At 46.7% G+C, this 14,257-nt stretch overlaps 1 protein-coding gene and 1 long non-coding RNA gene across 7 annotated transcripts in view; one reads left to right on the forward strand and one right to left on the reverse strand.

Moving 5' to 3' along the window:
• Window positions 1-11,099, reverse strand: part of VAPB (VAMP associated protein B and C) — a 33,610-nt gene extending 22,511 nt beyond the window's left edge. For 5 of the 6 annotated variants that reach the window (XR_005841104.2, XR_001469562.4, XR_005841103.2 and 2 more), the window contains exon 1: window positions 10,999-11,099. Coding sequence is in view for 1 of the 6 variants with exons in the window: in NM_001006296.2 (NP_001006296.2) it covers window positions 10,999-11,056 (58 nt within the window). In the remaining 5 variants the exon portion in view is untranslated. The remainder of the gene's footprint in view (window positions 1-10,998) is intronic. The other variant, NM_001006296.2, reaches the window with a different exon arrangement.
• On the forward strand, window positions 10,406-11,871 carry LOC112530116. Its single transcript, XR_003071419.2, has 2 exons — window positions 10,406-10,624; window positions 11,551-11,871. It is a non-coding gene; the product is annotated as an uncharacterized LOC112530116 (long non-coding RNA).
• Window positions 11,872-14,257: the final 2,386 nt, after the last annotated feature.

Raw genomic sequence — 14,257 nt, forward strand, 5'->3', positions numbered from 1 at the left:
ACTCTTTGGTCAGCACAGTGCTTGCTTTACGTTTCTTACCACTCTGCTTGCAGTAACCATGTTACACAGCTACACCCTTTGAGCAGATCCGTATCACAACTGTTCTCACCTTAACCAAAATTCCTTGCTTTAGTCTGGCAAATAAACTATCCTCATATACATGTATTTCCAGTGCAGCAAGACCACTGTTGTAGCACGACTTGGTATGTCATGCTACTTCTTTAAGTTAGTGTAAAAACTGGAGGCAGAGCTTGGATGGCACATGCTTGGCAGATTTCAAACTAAACAGATACAGTCCTCTGCAGATCTGTATGTGCAAATATTACTACTAATACTTCTTTATTGTTAACTGCAAGCATTAGTTGGGCCACAGTCCCATGGTCAGTTTATTTGTGCACCACTCTATCTCACTGCTGCAAAGGGAGGTGGCCTGACCTCTCATTTCTACCAACTGCTTGAGCAGTGTTCATCTGCTGCATCAAGAACTGAGCCAGGAGCTGCTTAGGCTGAAAATTAATCCACTTAGAAGACAGGGAGTGAGAGAGGAGGCAGTGGCGAAGGGAAAAAAGAAAACCAGTTTTCAGCCAGACCAAGCAGTGCTCAGACACTGGCAGTGGGGACCTGCACCCTCCTGCACAGCAGACTTATGTCAAATTAAGGTAACAAGGTCTCCTACTTAGGAGGTTAAAACGAGCACATCCAGGCATACACTTTGCGGTCACGCTTCCTCTTGAAGTGCTGGCAGGGTTGTTTGAAGTAATGAACGCACATGCTTTTGTACTTCAACCTAGTGCAAATTCTTATCTGCTTAACGCTGAGCATCCCCCCAAAAGTATGACATTACTGAACTAGTATTTTTCAGAGCAAATGCACTGCAGTACCATTTGATACAATCGCAGACAAGTCAGGTGAAAATGGCAATCACTGAGTAGAAAGACTGCAAATAAATTCCCACCAGCCTGCCCCTATCATTCTCAGAACATCTTAGATGCACTTTTATCACCTGTCCCTAAATAAGTTTCCATCACTCCAACTCAGCATCACACACACGTATTAGGAGGCATGGTACCCAGATGCAGTTAGAAACAAAACTGGAACCTTTATGCAACAACAGGAGAGAAGAACATATTTCACCATGGTTTAATCCCATTGATGTGTCAGAAGAAAGCCATTAATCACTGAACAGATTAATTAACCATAGAACAGTAACCAAGGAATCTTTAAGAAGCAGGATGGTGAAGAGCAGTAGAAAGGAAACCTAGATTGTTTTGTGCTATTCTCAAGAGCCCCAGCCTTACCCTATGTGACCTAACTAGGCAACGTCCACATGGAGCAATAATTCATTTACTGACACAGCCACGTGCTCTGCATACATACCACGGTGGGAGCTGAGCACTATGCCTCAAGCCCCCTCCCCAGCCCTCAACCTGTTCACAGCACAAAGCACATGCACGCCAGCCCCACATCCCAGGGTTTCCCACTTTATTCAGGTGGTGCCTATCAGCAACAGGGAGATAGTTAAAATCAACACACCAGTGGCAAAACTAAACATCAGCAAGAGGGCTCAATACCAGGTGTAGTGTTGCCTTATTATATATTTATTTCAAAAGTTACACATGAAGTTGGTGACCTTTAAAGATAAATACTGAAATGAAAAAAGCTGAAATGTCAAGCAATGTGTTTTGAGCTATCAGCCAGGTGCCTGTGAATCAAAAAGACCTAAGATCCAATCAAAGTCTCACACCACCTTACTCATCTTTAGACAAATCACTCGAGGGCTTGATCTTTTGCTATTAAAAGCCTTAAGAGTTGACAGCAGTTCCAAAACAGAAGCAGGTTTGGACCCTTATAGTTTCCCTCTCTGTGAAGTCAGGAGAATACTTACCTAATTACAGAAGATCTTGTGAAGATTAGTATTTTAGAAAGCACTGGATGCCAAGTTTTAATCACCACCACCATCTGGCTCTGGAGACATTCATAATTAAGTGAGCATCAGCAACTTTTGAAATCAAAGAAGTTGAAGAAAGAAACAAGAAGTGCCTGTGTTGCATAAACATCTTTATTTCACAAGTCACTCACTGGAAGGACAGAGCTAACCCAAATTTGGTCGCTACTTTTAAGACAGAACTCAGGCTGCTCTTCACCCCCGTGTAAATTACACAAACTTTTCAGTCCTCACTTGGATTTTATACAGAAGCCCCTACAAAGCTGTGCCCTTATGGGATCACTTTTGTTCCTTACTATGACCATCCTCACCAAAGAGCCCTCGAAGCAAAGCGAATATAGTCAAGTGGCCACTTCCACTTTTGCTGTGCTGTGAAAGCCACGATGAAAAGATTATTTTAAGTGCCATCCAAATCACACTCCACGCAATAATTTACGCTGTGAATTTATTTATTTCTTTTTTTGATAACATGTAATCAATAAAATGATCTAAGAGGAGGAAAAAAGGGCATGCAGAACACCAGCAAAATTACGTGATCGAGGTGTCAAAGTCAGGTCAGGGCTGGCAGTAAATTACTCCATTTGCATGGATTAATCAGGGCCCTTCCCCAGCCTATTCTGACTCTACCTACTTTTGCCATAGCATGCTTCACATTCAGTAAGAAAAGAATGTCCAAAAGCAAATACGAGACTGAAGACTATTTTCCAAATATCTATTACCATGTAGTTATTGTCTTCTCCTGTTCCTCAGAGGATTATTAACAGTTTGACTTCGCAGCTCTAAGAACTGACAGGCCTCACAAGGTTCCAAGCCCTTCCCATAACATTACGACCAGTGTTATCTGGGGGTTTTCTTTCCCCCAGCTGACTTCTTCAGATTTTTATTAGACTCCAACATTATTTACAGAAATCTCTGGCAACAAAGTCATGCAAGAAGAAATATTTACTCTATACCCTCACCTTAAAGCAGGTTTCTGCACACAATTAAATAACCAAAAGACTGACAGCAGCTGGCTAGCTCTTGGAGGTATATCTGTTTCAAATGTGCTTTCATATCCCTTTAGAACTGAGTGCCAAGCATATTGTGTTACCTTGTTCATTCCACTCACCAATACCACGCATAACAACTCTCTCCAGGTATGAAAACAGCTCAGAAAACATGGCCACACTCATCTTGGTGGAACAGCAGCCACATCTCTTTCAATAAACATGAAATACTAAGGCCTGCATATAATAAGACACCTAGTTATTCTGCATAGCTAGGAGCCTCATTCGTACAGTCACAGCTGGTATCAAAAGGACTCTGAAACAAAGCACAGGCCTCCGGGGAGCAGCAGGGATGCAGCAGTGGAGTGCAGCATGATGGTTTGCTGTGCAACTGCCCCAGAGCTGTGCTGGCTGCAGACTGAAGGCGCTGGGAAGCATCTCCTGGCAAAAGGCAGCACCATTTTATCCTCCATGCCCCACCCCAAAGTACCCTTTTTCTTATACTTCTTGTCACGCAATTTTGCTGAGTCTAATTTAATCACTAATCTCTATTTCTGATGCACATTCAAATGGTAGGGAAGGAGCAACTTAACCACTCTAATTTTATGCTCATAAATACTCTTCAAATAGACAAATCTGATGTGTAACTTACATAGCAGCTATGCAAATATGTTAAGTGCAGAATTATGACTGAATTGCAAATACCAAAAGAAAAGAGCAAAATTAGAGATTTTGGGATGCACGATGAATCGCAGCTTATCCAACTAAGTTGAAAAACCCAAACCCACAAAAATTAAATACGCAGTGAAATACCAACTGCATCTATAAGTGAGAAGGAATCCTGAATTTAGCAAGGTGCTATTCTGAAGAACCATCTGAAAACCAGCCCATTAACTGTGCTTTAAAGATCAGAGTAAAAAAAAATAAATAGAAAATCAGTCAGAGCAGTGGGAGCACTTAATAAAGGGAAAGAAGGTTTATACTTTTTGGTTTGGCACAGAACAATACACGTGTGAAATCGCATTCTGCAAACCTAAGCTCCCATAAGCATTATCTACATCAATGTATGAGTGACATCAAGAAGTACAGCGTAAAAATAGCTATAAAAACATTTAAATGACTGCCCTTAGACCTTTGTTCCTGGTCTGGTGAGCATGTAGGAAGGCCACAGGAGGAGCCACTGCAAACCAGTGAAGATTATATATGCAAACATTCTGAAAAGATGCAACATGCACTGAAAGTCAGAGATCTCAACAGCTGCAAATACAAGCAGGTGAGGGGCAGTCCAAAGAGCTGCAGGGCTGGGCTCCTGCATGAGAAACAGCAGCAGCACTAGGAGGATGAAATGACTGGTTAGATGAAAAGAGCAGTCATAGAGAAAGCAAAAAATTCTGTGGTTGTTTTGTCTTTTTTTTTTTTTTTTAATTAAAGAATTACAGTCATTTTACGTGTCTTCTAAAGCACAACCAACTCGAATTAAGTCTTTAGAGGTGTTTGTGAAAGCACAAGATCTGGATGCAAAGCGAGTCCCACACATACTCGATTTTACATTCTGCACTGAAAGTAAATGGATCACCAGGCAAACCTCCCCCTCCTCTGTTCTGCACCCCTCGTGGCAACCAACCAAGAAAACAGGATTCAATTTAGAACGATGAAATCTTTAATCCACGGCACCATGGTGTGAAGGACTTTGGTTACAGCTCAGAAAACTAGACACTGAAATAGTTCAGCAAAGAGATTATTTTCATAAAGTATTTCTAATGATGCGGGATAAAGTCCTGCAGGCAGCAGAAGAGCCCAATTTGTAGGAATGTGTTTGAGGCCAGAAGAATTGCAGGGGAGGTAAGCAATTTCCAGAAGAGCTGTCATACAGGAAGGACACATCCAGTCAACTCTCAGTCTGGACTGCCTGGATAGTGTAAACACTCAGTCACTTCCATCCATGTATGCTTTAACCCTGCACTGAATTAAACATGGAAATGGCAATTTGCTTTGCACACATTTTCTATGCAAGATTGTGACAGCTGCTCCACACTGATGGCACAAATCCCCCTCTACAAAAAGTGGCCCAGCAGACCACGTCCTCCAATTCAGCAACAGCCCAGACATACTAAAAAAGTATTCTATTTGCCTTCTGTAGAGATCTCAGTCTACAAAGCAGGTATAAAAGGATTTATACATTGAATAAATATTGACTCAAAAGCCAGAAGAAGAGATTTGGCATCAAACTGGTTGTTAATTTAGATGCCACTTTTCCAGATGAGTTTCGAAACAGATCTGACAATCTATTTGAAGGTTTACACCCTGATTTTTACAATCCTAACGCCGAATTAAAGTACAATTAAGCAAAATTCAGCTTTGCATTCAAACGTAGCTAATCCATTTAAAAATAAATACACCACTGCATGACTACTGTAAGTTTTTAATTTATACAACCTGAAAAGACAGAAGATGCAATAATTCGTTTCCAGTGAGAAGAAATGATCAGACAAACCTGTGCAGGTTCTGACTGCCTGTTCCTCTTTCCCAGGTGATAAGGCACCGCACGCAGGCAGGGCAGCAGCTGGGAAGCAGACAGTGTGCTGCCATGCACATGTCAACTTGCACCTGCTGTGACACATTACCTGTGTTGTTATTTCAACATGACTGCCACATTCCCAGGGCTCAAGGCAGTCACTCTCTGCCTTATGTTTATATATACATACTCAATGTTATTACCAGGCATTTTCTGAAGTGATGAACAGGGGAACGTGCCATCATCCCATCCAGACAGGCATTCCACCACCCTGAGGAACCTCCAATAACCAACTGGGCAGCCTTGTTTTTCGTGCATCATTGCAGTGTTTACACAGCTGAAACTGTGCAAGAGTTTTCAATAGTCACCTCTTAAGAGAACAGTAACAGGACCTTCCTATTAAAACTTAGCTGAAAATGGGTGCACAAACATCCAGTTCCCAAGGAATAGGAAATTCTGAATGTATTGCCCCTTACAACAAAGGCAACGAGCTGATCATATTAAAAATGCGAAACTCCACCAACCTGGGAGCAGCATACTCCAAATAAAAATTGTTCGTGCTGACTCTATCACCACATAAGGAACTTCCTAGAAATAGTAATATTTTGCTTCCATTACTGCTCATTACTTCAACTGCAGTTCTTAGAATCAGCGCAGTACAAAACAACACAGAAGACCTTAACCCATACACCACACTAGCTGAAGCCTTCAAGTTGGCTGTGAGAAATCAAAGCAGTCTTAGGAGACCTAAATACATTAATTAAATTTAAATGGAAAATGTGGCTAAACTTCATCCGCTCCACACATCTCAAGTAATCTTTACTTGGGTCTCTAACCAAAGGCACATCCTATTTTAAGGTTCAAACTTTTGCTAGCCCACTCTTGTGCAGCTCCTCACCCTGTCCCTGTGGACCTGACAGTATCCTGCATCCATGCACAGGGCACCAGCCAGCTAAGGAAGCACAAGGAAGCACTGTCTCCAACTTATTCCACCTTTGCAAAAATGAGGTGCACCATGAGATAGGCACCACATGTCCCCCTTTTGCCTTTATCCTCAGCTCTTTTCCTCCAAGAGTCTGTGGAAAGTGATGAAGTAATTATCAAATTAATACATATGAAATTAGAATAATACAGTGAGATGCAAGCCTGTCCAACTATAATGAACACTTAATAGTTAGAATAAGCTATTAATTTTGCCAAAGTTGCAGTAATAGCTAGCGTAACATGAACTGCAAATATTTAAACATCACCAGAAAATGAGTAATGAAATATAGATTCACACAGATTTATGAAGACTGTTACTGAAATACTATGTTCTCTTTTTAAGTGTGAAACTTGGTAATTAAATTCAAATATGCAGAAGGATGTGAGGGTTTACTCCTATCTGATCTAACAGTGACTTTATTAGGAATAGGGCAAAGAAGAGGGCAGCAGGTTTTCCAGCAGAAGAGCAGACAGCCATCGGCACAGCCTTGGAGAGCACAGAAACCCAAGCACTGACTGCCATTATGCTGTGAACACCAGAGGGGCTCTTAACAGTTAAAAGGAAACACCGCATAAATTCTCAGCTTAAAAGATGCATATTAATTACACTAAAGAGGCAGCTTCTCACTACACTGTCAGTATTTCACATCCTTAAACAAAGCCTGTTCCGATGGCAGCAATGAGAAATCCCTATTTATCCAGCACAGGATGAGCACAGTCAGATCCCCATGCACACAGGCCGCAGCAGGGGGCAGAGGAGCTGCCCAGTCCAACTGAAGTGCCTATGAAGTTCTGAGCCTCTCTTCTGAGACTGCTGATAGCACATTCGCACCAGGCCAAGCACACCCCATGCACTGCTGGGCTGAGTAGCCTCAGCTCGGTACCCTCATTCAAGGCCAGGCTGGATGTGGCTCTGGGCAGCCTGGTCTGGTGGTTGGCGACCCTGTATGTAGCAGGCGGGTTGAAACCACATGACCATTGTGGTCCTTTTCAACCCAGACCATTCTATGATTCTATCCTGTGGTTCTACGATCTGCCTGACAGAATGTCTGCACACCTGCACCGCCACGCACAGACCTGGCTACGGCATACAGATGTACAAGAAGAAGGAGCTCAAACTCTCCTGCGGTGCAGCACCTACCTGTCTGTGCCATGCAGGCTGCTCCAGGCTGCAACCAGCACTCCAGGAAGGCCGCAGGGCCCAGCACAGCCCTCCCTGGAGGGGAAGCAGCACTGCTGGGCCTGCAGCCAGCGCTACATGGAGAGCACTGCCTGTCCTGCTCTATTGTTGTGCCCTTTTCCGCACAGTCACACAGAGGCGTATCGCACGCATGCAGGTGGAAAAATCACACACTGGAAACAGGAAACAGCATTTCCAACAGGCAGCAATTTATGCTGGTGAGCAAAGAATGAATCCTGCGCTGGGCAGTACTGCTACTTGCCACTTGGGGAGCACTGCAACAGCGAGTGCTGAGTCATTAGTCCCAGCTCACCTGGAGCAAAGCCCCGTGTGCGGGGAGCAACCTCCGCCGGTGGCACCTCAGGTGTGAGAGCCCTCTGCCAACCTCCGTCACGACACTGCGCTGCAAAGAACGCAGCATTCAAGCAGCTAAAGATCCAGGCAAGTTCTAAAATGAGTTACGATCTAACAGTATTCTACCTGCTGGAATTAAATCTATTCCAGGTGGGCCCACGCTGCTGGAAGGATGGATGTGCTCCGCTGGGAACAAGGCAGCGTCCTCCAGCAGAAGCATGGCACCGGAAGGAGCGATTTTATCAAAATGTGCCCCACAGAAGGTGCCAGAGCTGGACATCCCCAACTGAGCTTGCAGCCAGTGCCTCCTTCGGCCAGGCCCCTGACCACTGCAACCTAACTTACAGTCCGTGGCAGGTTGTTGGATGCTCTCTAGTCCTAGATTAACAGAAAAGGAAACACAAATAGCATAAGGAACAAATACAGCTTTTTTCATCGCCCATCACCAATAAAGCCTGAACAAAAAGCGCTGTGGTTCTGCGCTTTCTCACCCAGGCTGCAGGACTCTGCTGACCAACCAGAGGAAGTCAGCACCAACGGCATCAAAAAGCACAGAGACGAGCAGAGACCTGCGGCCAGGAGGGGCACATCCTGCAGCCTGTCACTGTGCTTCAGCACACGGCGGTGCTATTTTGGAGCACACGTGTTATGGCGTAGGAGGAGGAGGTGGGGAGGAAAGACAACCCCTGTTCATGTTCACATGCTATGAAAAAAATGTTCTGGCACAAATATCTTCTTTGGTGTTTCTGCAAAAAGACACAAAGGCGGTGTGTTGAAAGAGAGCTCCAAACACACTCAGAAGAATTGCTGCAAATGAAGGGGTACAGAAGATTCTTAGAAAACGTCCTCAAATCCTTTTTTAATTGCAAGCACTGGCTGACAGAGACTGCTGCAGTCCTGCACTGGGACACATTATAGAATAAACCTTCACTTCAGTATCTTATTCCTGCATCCTACTGTCAATGTCACACCTCCCTTTTGATCTTACATTTAACAATCATACTGTAACAACAACAGAGCTGATAACGGTCTGCTTTTTCTACCCCCCTGCATTCTGACCAAGGCCTTTCCCCACTCCTGGTGTTGTGGAACCCGGTCTGTGGTCTCACCTCACCAACACTGCTGCCCTGAGCCTTCCACGCACGGCAGCAAGGCGGCAGGAGCACACCAGCACCGCCGCCGTCTGTCAGTGCGCATCAGCTCACTCCGTGCAGAGCGATGCTCTGCAAATAAACGCCACTATTTACAAAGGTGAGAAAATCACAGCTGCCACACTGTCAGGCAATACGCCATCACGAACTGCAGGACGGGGATTTCTTAGGGCAGAAGTTACTTGGTGAAAGCTTCAAATGGGTCCTTCCTGAATGAAGGACAGCGGTCAGCACTCCTGTCAGGAAGGGCTGTAGGGCAGAATTTATGGCCAAGTCAGATGAAGGCTTAATGCTGCAGATAGCCTATCTGAACATTAATATTTAAGCACACATTAAAACTAAGCCATTTGCTACTTACAGCTAGTCAAGCTGTGTTTTACATTACAAGGAATATATGTTGCTGGCTGAAGGCTGGGCACAGAAAACCTCTGGTTGGTGGATTTAATGTCAGTGGCTCCCGATGGCAGAGGCCAGGCGGGCTGACCCAGCAGCACTACCCCAACAACAAGCAGCCAGCCTGGATCTGTACCTGCCTGCGCTGGAAGCAAAGCCTCGACCACAACCGCAATCTCACTGTTGGTCAGCACCAACTCAGGACACACGTTTTGCCCACCCGAGCTTGGATCTGCCTTCAGGTTGGAAGTAACATTACTTGTATCCAGAATAAGATGAAAATCAGCCCTTAACATAAACAATATTGGAACAACAGTTTACTTCTTAAGCATGTTTGATTCTGCTGCCATAACAACACGCTAACACTTCAGCTTACCACAAGGACATATTCATTCCAGCCAGCATTTGTTACCAGGCTTTTTTGATAAGCCCACTCTGCACTATTAGTCCTGATGTATTTATTGCTAAAACCGGGTAGAGACTTCCCTTAAGTGTAAAGCATTACAAGAAAGCCTTTTAGATAATGAGTAGTTTAACCAGGCGCCAGCAAATAAATCACTATTTTTAAATAAAGGCTATTGGCCAGGTGTCCATACGAAGCTGTGAGTACCTCTGACTCCGGGAGCATAAATAAACTTGCCGAATGCTTACTGGTAATCCCTCGGCATTGTATTACAGCAGCACTATCTGTCAGGTTACAACCCTGGCATTTCAACGCCAGCAGTAACTCAAACCCATTCAAAATCTTTATTTAACAAAAAACCTGAGTTCTGCGCAGGCAGCCCGTGCACACTGAACGCACCTCAGGGGCTCGCAGCGTTATTATGGCGCTCACCACAAAGAACGCAGCCGGGAACGCCGCCGAGCCCGCGGGTCTCCCCGGAGGGAGATGCCACAGCCCCGCGCTCCCCGACACATCCCGCGTCCCGCAGCGCCTCGGGGCCGGATCTCACCGGGCAGCGGCCCCGCGCTACGTCAGCTGGAAAACCTTCTCGTTCCACCACACCTCCGCGGAGGCCGAGGCCCCTCCCGACGCCCGCGGTTCCTTTCTCCCCCTCCCTCCCGCTCCTTCAGGCCCGCCCGGGCGGCCGCGGCGGCCCACGCCCTGCGGGGAAGGTCAGCCCGGGGGAAGAGCGGGGCTGCGCTGCCGGGAACCGGGCCCTGCGGGCGGCGGCCGCCCCCCCACCCCACTCCGCGCACTTTCCCCTCGGGCCGCCCTCGGCCCCGCAGCACCGCCCGCGGCGCGGGGTGGGTGCGGGCGGCGGGGGCTGAGGCCCGGGGCGGCGGGGACCCCGCGGGGCTGCGCGCCGGGAGCCGCCTCTTCGCCCGGCCCCGCCCGGGGATGCGGGAGAGGCCGCGGCGCTGAAGGACATTTTCGCGGCGGCGCCCAGCCCCGGCCCCCGGAAAATGGCTGCCGCCGGAGCGGGGCCTGCGAGCGGCGGATCCGCGGGGCCGGAGCGGGGGAGCGGCGCAGGGCGGCGGCCGCGTACCTTTGAATTTGAGCTCGTGTTGCGGTTCGAGGCTGAGGACCTGCTCCGCTTTCGCCATGTTCCTCCTCCTCCTCGGCGGTGGCGGCACCAGGCGGAGAGAGGAAGGGCCGGGGAGGGAGGGAGGGGAAGGAAGGAAGGGGGGAGGGAGGAGAGGAGGGCGGGCAGGGCGGTGCGCCCGGGCGCTGTGCTCACCCCCCACCGAGCGGCCCTGAAACGGCGAAGGGAGCAGCGCTGCGGGCGGCGGAGCGGGGCCGGGCCGGGCGGAGGACGGCGGGCGGCACTCACGGCGCTGTGGAGGGGACGCGGGAGGAGGGGGCGGGGCGGGGCGGGGATGGCGCAGCGCGGAGCGGCGCGGGGACGGGCTGCGGATGGCGCGTGCCCCGGCGCGGGGATGGGGGCGGCTCCTGCCGCGCTGGGGCGGGCGGAGGGGCAGCAGGGCCGCGGGGAGCCGGGCTGGGGCGCTCGGTGCACCCGTACGGGGGACGGACGGGGCGAGGTAAAGCGAGTAATAATCTACACGGCTCGGTTATCACCAAAAATGCTCATTTCCAGTGGGTGCGGGTTACCAGCCGGCTGTACACGCAACGTGCGCTGTTCGGACCCCCAGGCGTGGCAGTGCCCGGAGCAGCGCTGCGGGGCCGCCCGTGACTCAGCTGCTCCGGGAGCGCTCCTCACCATAAGGGAAGGGAACACCGACGGGGCGAGCAGCGCCAGAGAGCGGCTCTGCACGCAATGAGATCCGAAGGCAACGAGGGCGATGAGCGCAGGGCCGGAGGAGCGTTACGGACCGGGGAAACGCTACCGCGAGCCGGTACTGTCATCAAGCGCTAGGAAGCGCTAACTTGGTCATGAATAAAAGCATGGTTAAAGTCAGCATAGTGGTTTTAAAGCTCCTCAACAGTAAACGCTAGGAAACATCAACCAAAAAACTCTCTATAAAATGACTTAAATTTACAGGTTGGTCTAAGATGAAGTACTGCTTTATTGGGGGCCTTAGGCCAGGGCAGTACAGAAGCAATATTTGGGTCCACCAAACCCACTCCTCTTAAACGTTCCTAAAGTTCCTAAGAATCCATCAACTGTTTCTGTAACACAGCAGATGGAGCAGGGTGTGCCGATGGAGCAGGAGCTCGGGATGAGCAAGGCTTTAAGGTCCTAAAACCTGATCGCTTAGATACAAGTTAAAAATAGCTTATATGCACACAAAAAATGTTTATTAGGCTACTGCACTTGGGATACATGGGACTGGGGAGGAGATACCATGTTTGCAGGGACTAAAAGCAATCCTATTGATGTAGAACATGTTTCAAAGGATACCAACTATTACAGTACACAGTTATGTTAGAGCAAGTCCTAACGGCAACCAGTTTGCCAAAGAAGACAGAAAATGGCTAAAAAGATCTGGAATAAAAGGGCTGTTGGCACTGCTGGCAACACACGCAGTGGCAAATGACTGATGCACGCGTTAAAATTAACACCACTAAAGGGAACGATGACATTCAACACTGTAAGGAAGTCTGCACAGTATGTCTGCAGTATTTATACCACATCAACACTTCAGCTGCTCTTGTCCATGAGAATCCCTACTTTTCATCCATTGTGACCTACAAACACATTTCATCCTTTGTAGTTGTTGCAACTGCTTTCATTCCACACCAAAACAATATAACCCCTGTATGTATTTAGTGTAACTCTTCATTTCACACCATGCAAATGAAACTTGGTAACACTTTCTAGCCACCAAATACATCAGGAGTTGTTAGAAGTTTCAGCCATGGATAGCAACGTGCTAAAATACACTTACTGCTGTTCTTCCTTAACTTCCTTCTGTGGTGGATAAAAGGTGGTCATAATATCATAAATGCAGGTTATTATTTTGGCTATTTTGAGGGGTCTAATTTATACTATGAACTACAGATAATGTCATAACATTTTATTAGACCTCAAATTAAGATGTAATTCAGTTCACTCACATTTTGGAGTAGAGCTTTTTCTTGGCTGATATTCTGGAAACATTATCTTCTTCCATGTAATCTCTTAGATCGTTTTATTTTTATAAACAGATTCTCTCACTGAGCTGTAAGACATAGCTGTCCATAAACATTCCAAGCAATTGGTAGAAAGAGATAAGCTTATATATATATCTGCAAGTTAATTGGAACATAATGAGAAATAAGACAGAGGAAACCTTATACAGCATAGTCATACATAATAAAATTCCCCAAAGTAAACAACAGCTCAGTATTGCTGCCTGCACCCTTCCACCTTCTGCTTTTTCTGGCAGTATAAAGTACAGCCTTAAGTGTTGGATAATAAAGGGCATGCCAGGCTGGATCACCTTACAAAAGCAGATCGCACCGAGCAGCTCTAAACTTACCTGCTTGGATAGTAAGGGTTCCCCTGTGTTCATCCATGCTGAAACATACATAGAACCACAGCAGGTTTTTTTATGCAAAGTTGACAACTTACCAAGTCTAATGAAAGTAGTTTTTTGGTTGTATGTAAATGTGCATGCAGTCGGTATTGTTCAGATCAGAGTAACTGAAATGGATATGCATCACAAAACCACCTGCAATACTGCACCTTTGTCAGTTAACAAAACAACCTTCATCTCATTAACAGTTCAGCCACTCCAGGGCTGGAAGGCACACGTTGCCAACATGCATTTCTGATTAACAGAAGGAGCAGATCGGGATGAACACCACTTGGAAACTCTGAAGGGCATTAAGGAAGCTTTGGTCTGGAGCAGTTTTAAAGAATACTTATCTTTTACTTTATAATCTATGGAAGTTTCTATCCACATTAAATGAAAAGCAGGATACAGGAATGTCAAGTGAAGGAGCAGTATTAGGAACAGGATCTTTCGGGGCTTATGCTTTTGAAGGCTGCTGTTAACATGTTAAATTGCATCACACATTGAAACAATAAAACTCCATCTTTTAATCATCGCACAAGACAAGGGAGATTACTCTAGCCAAGTCTATATTTTTGTGCTGTACATAACCAAAGCAGTTTAAAGCAACCACAAAGAAAAAAGGAAGCAAGCAACCAGCTAGCTGTACCAGCAAATCAGAACAGAACCCCTTCCAGCACGACAGCCCCCCAGAACACTGTGCAGATATTAAAAGCACTTCACATTTCTGATTGACAGAAACCTGGCCTAAGCAGTCAAGAATTCAACTTTTGATGCAGTCTAAGCTAAATGCAACGTATTAAATACCTTGATCCCATTAGAATTGGTCAGGCCTTGCACAAGCTG

This window comes from Gallus gallus, chromosome 20, assembly GCF_016699485.2.
Source record: "Gallus gallus isolate bGalGal1 chromosome 20, bGalGal1.mat.broiler.GRCg7b, whole genome shotgun sequence".
In the NCBI taxonomy this organism is placed as follows: Eukaryota; Metazoa; Chordata; class Aves; order Galliformes; family Phasianidae; genus Gallus; species Gallus gallus.